Source organism: Cavia porcellus, unplaced genomic scaffold, assembly GCF_034190915.1.
Source record: "Cavia porcellus strain 051 isolate PalLab524CR breed Dunkin Hartley unplaced genomic scaffold, mCavPor4.1 scaffold_7, whole genome shotgun sequence".
Classification (NCBI taxonomy): domain Eukaryota; kingdom Metazoa; phylum Chordata; class Mammalia; order Rodentia; family Caviidae; genus Cavia; species Cavia porcellus.
The window spans coordinates 31,963,496-31,969,125 of NW_026947490.1; the positions used below are offsets into that span (position 1 = coordinate 31,963,496).

At 39.2% G+C, this 5,630-nt stretch overlaps 1 protein-coding gene across 1 annotated transcript; it reads right to left on the reverse strand.

Annotated features, from left to right (window-relative positions):
- Positions 1 to 4,427: 4,427 nt before the first annotated feature.
- Cavporv1r627 (vomeronasal 1 receptor cavPorV1R627) lies at positions 4,428 to 5,369 on the reverse strand. The gene has a single exon (NM_001167411.1). The coding sequence runs from the start codon at positions 5,367 to 5,369 to the stop codon at positions 4,428 to 4,430; it is 942 nt and encodes a 313-aa protein (NP_001160883.1).
- Positions 5,370 to 5,630: the final 261 nt, after the last annotated feature.

The following is a 5,630-nucleotide window of genomic DNA, read 5'->3' on the forward strand; positions in this document are numbered from 1 at the left end:
GTCCCCATTTCTCTCACTCACCGCAGGTCGATGCAGGGCTCCCTGCCAGTCCCACTCTCAACACCCTTTGGTTCACTGATTCCAGCTCTCAGAGCTTCCGTGTGTCTCTCTCCCTGCTGTGTGGATGGGGACACAGTAGTAGCAGAAGGAAATTCAAATCATGGCTTCCAGTGGCGTGGGATCCAGCTTCTGCACTGAGATTTTATCTGTTCCTATTATAGCATCAGGATTGCATTTCCAGTTGGTTTCTCTCAGCTTAGTTCCTTCCTGGGTTGGCAGGGTACCTCTCCCCTCGCGTAGGACTCCTCACACAGCACTGCTCCTGGATTCTAAACTGGTAATCTTAGAGAGCCTCCGTGGCTGCTGTTATTTGTCCGCCATGTTCTCCCAGAAGTTGTAGGGATAATAGCTTAAGTTTGGAGTTATTGTTAGGGTTAAATGAATTATAAAACATGTTTAAATATTGATTGGCACATGGCAAATTTCATGTCTTTCATTATCATACCATAAACAATGGATTTCTAAATTTTATGTAAAATTGAAATGATGAGGGGATGTTGTGTTAGTATATTATTAAAAGTTAGGTAAAATGAGATTTATTTAATTTCTCCACTTATGAATGAAATTCTCTCAACTATGATTTTTTTGGTCTTTTTGTAGATAGGGTCTCACTATGCATTTCAAGATAGCTTAGAACTCAATGGTAGACAGACAAGCCTCAAACTCTCAGCATTCCTCCTACCTCAACTTTCCAAGTATTGGGATTACAAGTATGTGCCACAACTCCCATATTGGACTATTACATCTTTTACAGATAATTATATTTTCCAATGAATTACCCCCCTTTTTAAATAAAATTATTAATGGGTCTCATTTTATTAATGGCAATTTGTGATAGAGTAATGTGCACTCTTCGTTTAGTGCATTAAGTAAAGAGCTCTCTTCTTCTAAGGTTTAAAAATCATGAGTATTTCAATGTTTTGCTAAGTGTGGATGATATTTTGTGATATGCACAAGAGTTGTGATTGAAAAATACCTGGTGGCAGTACAAAACATTTACAGTCGCTCTGCTTGCATTGTGGACAATGGCACCTGTGTGAGTGTCCAATTGTGGTTGCCCTCCTGGTTTCTTGCTCTGAAAAGTGTTTGCCTTTCTTGGGTGTCTAGGTTTCTAGATTGGTGCTGAGCATTACCCTTGTGACCCCAGTACCTGCCTGCTGTCATTATCACAGATTCTGTGCAGTGTCATGGTGGAGAGGACACTTGATACCATGAGGATGTTAACCACAGAGTCTTCAGATTATATTTGTTTAGAACCTGACCTTATTCACAGCTTCAATTCTTCCTGTTGCTTTTTGTTTTCTCTATGTTACCTTATCGCTATCTTGCTCAAGTTCTATTTCAGTTTCTCTACCACTGTACCCATCTGGCCTCTGACTGCCCTGTTGGATACTTTGGGGCTCTCTTTCCATGGTAATTTTTGCTACACCACAGTGAAATATTTTTTTTGGCCTTTTAATGGACCAGTTTCTTGTTTCCCTATATGAGTTTTGATTGTTTTGTTTCCTTGTCTTTTCAATTTTTTTTTATTTGAGTGGAAACTAGACTTATGAATATTATAAGAAAAATGAAATTCTGGAAATCACCTATCTTATCCCTCCCAAATTGCATTTTTGTTTACTTGGTTATTGTTTGGATTTTTAGTTTATGCTTTGTACCCCATGGTTATCAAAGTGAGGTGTGAATTAAAGGTCTTCTGAGGTCCTTACAGCATTTTTTCTTGAGTTTCATGCATAACTATGTTCTCAATTTCACTAAATGTGCAAGTACTTTTAAATATTAGAGATCATAAATGGCTCCCTGACATGAGTGGTAAAGCAAGCAGAAAGAAATGGTAAAAGTTGAAGAGAGAGACACTGGCCTTTTAAATCCCAGAAAAGAGGAGTGGCTTGTAATGGTGAGAGGAGACTTCCAGGTGTGTCTCTCAGGCTCTGGGACAATATTTCCAGGTCTACAAGTGCACCCAGAATACAGTGTTGTATGAATTGAACCACACAGGTCTTAAGCCCCCATGATTTTAGATGTAGGCAGGCTGCTCCAGGAGCACATACAGGTGGCCCTATGCCATTAAGAGGGTTTGGGTAGATGCTACAGTGCTAAGAGATCCAAATGCCAGAAATTGGCAATAATTTACCAGTCCAGATTTGTTTTGGAAGTTTCAGACCTTTAATGTGCTCTGGAGTTCCACAGTGAGTGCTCTCAGTAGACAGGTTCTGACAGTGTAGTTCCTGGAAAGGGGCTGAAAGAATCATCATACTTTCAATTTCATAATCTTGCCTGATTCTCATCCACTGTAGAGTTTTAACATCAGGACTGGTCTTGACTGTATGCTTCACTGTCTCATAAGAAATAAGAAGAAAAAAACAGATACAATGAGCAGGAGACTTTTCATGAAAGCCAAACCAGAGGAGAAGTGACTTTAACCAAGGTTAGTTAGTGGACATTGAGAGGCAAAAGTAACCATATGCTATATTTTCAAAATGAATTGAAATTTATTACTACGTTTAAATGACAGGCTCATATCACCACTAGTACCTAACAAACTGGTTATGAGTGGATTGTGGATGAAAACTTCAGAATACAGTTTGAGGCTTTGGATAAAAATGAAAGACATTATCACAGATTCTTATATACAAAAATGATTTTAATTAGTCATAAAGGGGGAGAACACAAAAGGTATTTTGGGGAAAATCAGAACATCTCAAGGTGCAATTTACAAAAGCCTTTTGGAAAACTAACATTGAGCACAGCATGTATGACTTATATGTAAAAATGTTTTAAAGATACAGTAGAGTAAGTTACTAGTCAGCAGTTAAGAGGGAAACATAAGGTGCCCTCCTATGAGCCAGTGACAGTCATGGACCAGGTAAACAGCCAAGATCCAAGATGTGCCAGAGACACATGTGTCAGAGACAGCCATGAGGGCCAGGAGGGGAATGAAGAGGCCAAACTGTGACTCCCCACATGCTAGTGGGAGTTGTGGGCTTAGAAGAACATGAAGAAGCTATACCTTCCCGTGAGCCAGTGGCCGCCATTCAGGCCAGGAGGAGAAGCAAGAAGCTGAGCTGCAACTTCTCATGAGCCAGTTTCAGTGGTGGGCTGGTAGGACAACCAATAAGCCAAGCTATGCACTCCTGTGATCCAGCTGATGTATAGGCTGGGAGACAAGAAAAGCTCCCTGCCACCACCCCCATAAGCACCTGGCTGATTCAGAGGAACACAGTCTGAGATGGTAGAAAGTGAAGTAAAAAAAAATGTTAGAATTATTTGATTGATATTGCAGGCCTAAAGCTGATAGTCTGATTATCTATTTAGAGAATAACAATATGCAATATTGCAACTATGGGGCATTTCCTTCTGTCCAGTTTTTTAAATCCAATATTGTTCTTACTGTTTAGTTTTGGTCCATTTTTTAAAAATCCATTTTATTCAAAGACAAAAATAAACAAAGAAAGGAACAAGAAGAAGGAGGAAGAGGAGAAAAAGAAGAGGAAAATCTACAATGAAATTTCAAAGCGCATCAATCAGGGTACATACATTGTGCATTTTCATCCCCAAATCATTCACCCAGAGCACAAGATATCTGCTTTCAATTGTTCAAATGATACCAGTGTTTTGTTCCATTTTATTATTTTGTTTCATTCCCTTTAAAATAAATTTTTTGAAAGGGAAATATATGAGTACACAATGTAATTGTGAATGTTTAAGAAAACATTATCAGCTGTACTTATTAGCTTTTAAAAAGAAGAAATAAAGCATCTAGGAGTGTGTTTTAGTGCTAGAAAATGTGCCAACATCAACAAATAATGGCATGCATTTAATCTCCCATGATGAAATGTAGCATTATGGAAATCAATTAAGATAGTTGAAATCAGCCAAGAAAATGTAACCAGGGTAATAGTGGGAAAAATAGGTTGATGATTAGTGCCCAAATAAGTCCAGTGTTATATGAAAAATGTAAGGCTAATTACAGTTGCTAAAGTGAAATAATGTTTGACTACAATCACTGGATCTTTCTTATACCAGACATAGCCAAGATACAAACAGAAAAGTGGATAAATGAAAAATACATATCTTGTATTTTATCAAGTTAAACACTCAGAATACATAAATATATAAAAGATTTACTGTATGCTAAATCAGCTTGCCTTTGTTGTAACTAGTATTTATGGAATACATCATTGTTATAGAAAATTTTCTGGAATTATTGCTGGATAAATGATAAACAACAACATATAAACACATAAGTATCTAATACACAAGTGCAGTTGTGTAAATCTGTATCCTCATGTAATATGAATGTGTAAGTGTGAATAATTCTGTAGGATGATGGAGACAAACTCCAATGATGTAAAAACTTTAGAAATTTACCCATTTGTCATGTAAATAGGTGCTTTTCCATTCCTTATACAGGCAAAACAGAACCTGGATTCTCTGGATTCACACCTCAAGAGCAGAAGAGGGCTGATAGCTGGGAAACACCCAGAAACTATTGCAGATATTTTCAACAGGAAAAAGGTGGGATTATATGTAAAAGACGACCAAACTTGAAATATGCAGGAGAGTGTGTAAAAACAGACATAGGAGATGATCAGGAGAAGGATGTGTTTGGTTGCTCTGGACTCAGGACAAGATCTGGGGCTAGCATTAGTCCTGTGGATCTGTCTCATCTGCCGCCTGTGCCTGTACAGCATGGAAACCATGGAGATGCTGGAGCAGAGCATGAGCCCCACACACAAAGCATCAGGGAGGGACAGCAGGGCTGCATATAATGACTCTGAAATTTTGTCATGACGAATACTAGAACAGTACCCATGATATTTGAGGCTTGTGTGATTTTCGTTTTTCCAATTTCCAGTTACATACTTAAGAAAAATAACATTTACAAGGCTGTACAGGACCCAGATAAGGCACAAGGTGAAGTCAACATACTTGGAAGCCTTCATTTTAAGCTCTGCCCATTTGGAATTCCTGGGGCTGATGCTGATGGCCTGGAAGACACTCAGGAAACAGATGGTGCAGATGGACCCTCCTCTGCCCACTCTATGTAGGTAGAAGAGTATTTTGCACCCCACATTACCAAGGGAAACTTGCCATCCAAAAGCTTCCATGGTGTGGGGTACTCCTCTACACAGGAGGGTTAAGATGTTGGCAAAAATCAAGTGATTAAGAATCAGGTCTGTGCACTTTAACCTGCACCCAATGAAGTAAAGGAATAGATACTGGTAGAGAAGAGAGGAATTGCCCAAAACCCCCATCACAGTCTGTGAAAAGAGGATCACTCCTATGACCATTTCAAGGGCTGCCATCCTACCCATTCCTGTTGTCTGTGCTGAGTACCCTGCAAGGCAAGATGAGGCATGGGCTGCATGTACCAAGTCATGTTTTTGGTGATCACTATGAAGCAGCTCTGAGAAGCATTTTAAAAATTAACTGGCTTTCTCTGTTTATCTGTGAGTCTATCCTTGGCCTAGGCCCCTTGCATAGTGGGTCATAGTAAGTGAACCTTTATGAATCACTGGTCCTGGTTGAGACCTGTAGTGGCCTGTGAGGCCAGAGACACTTCAAAA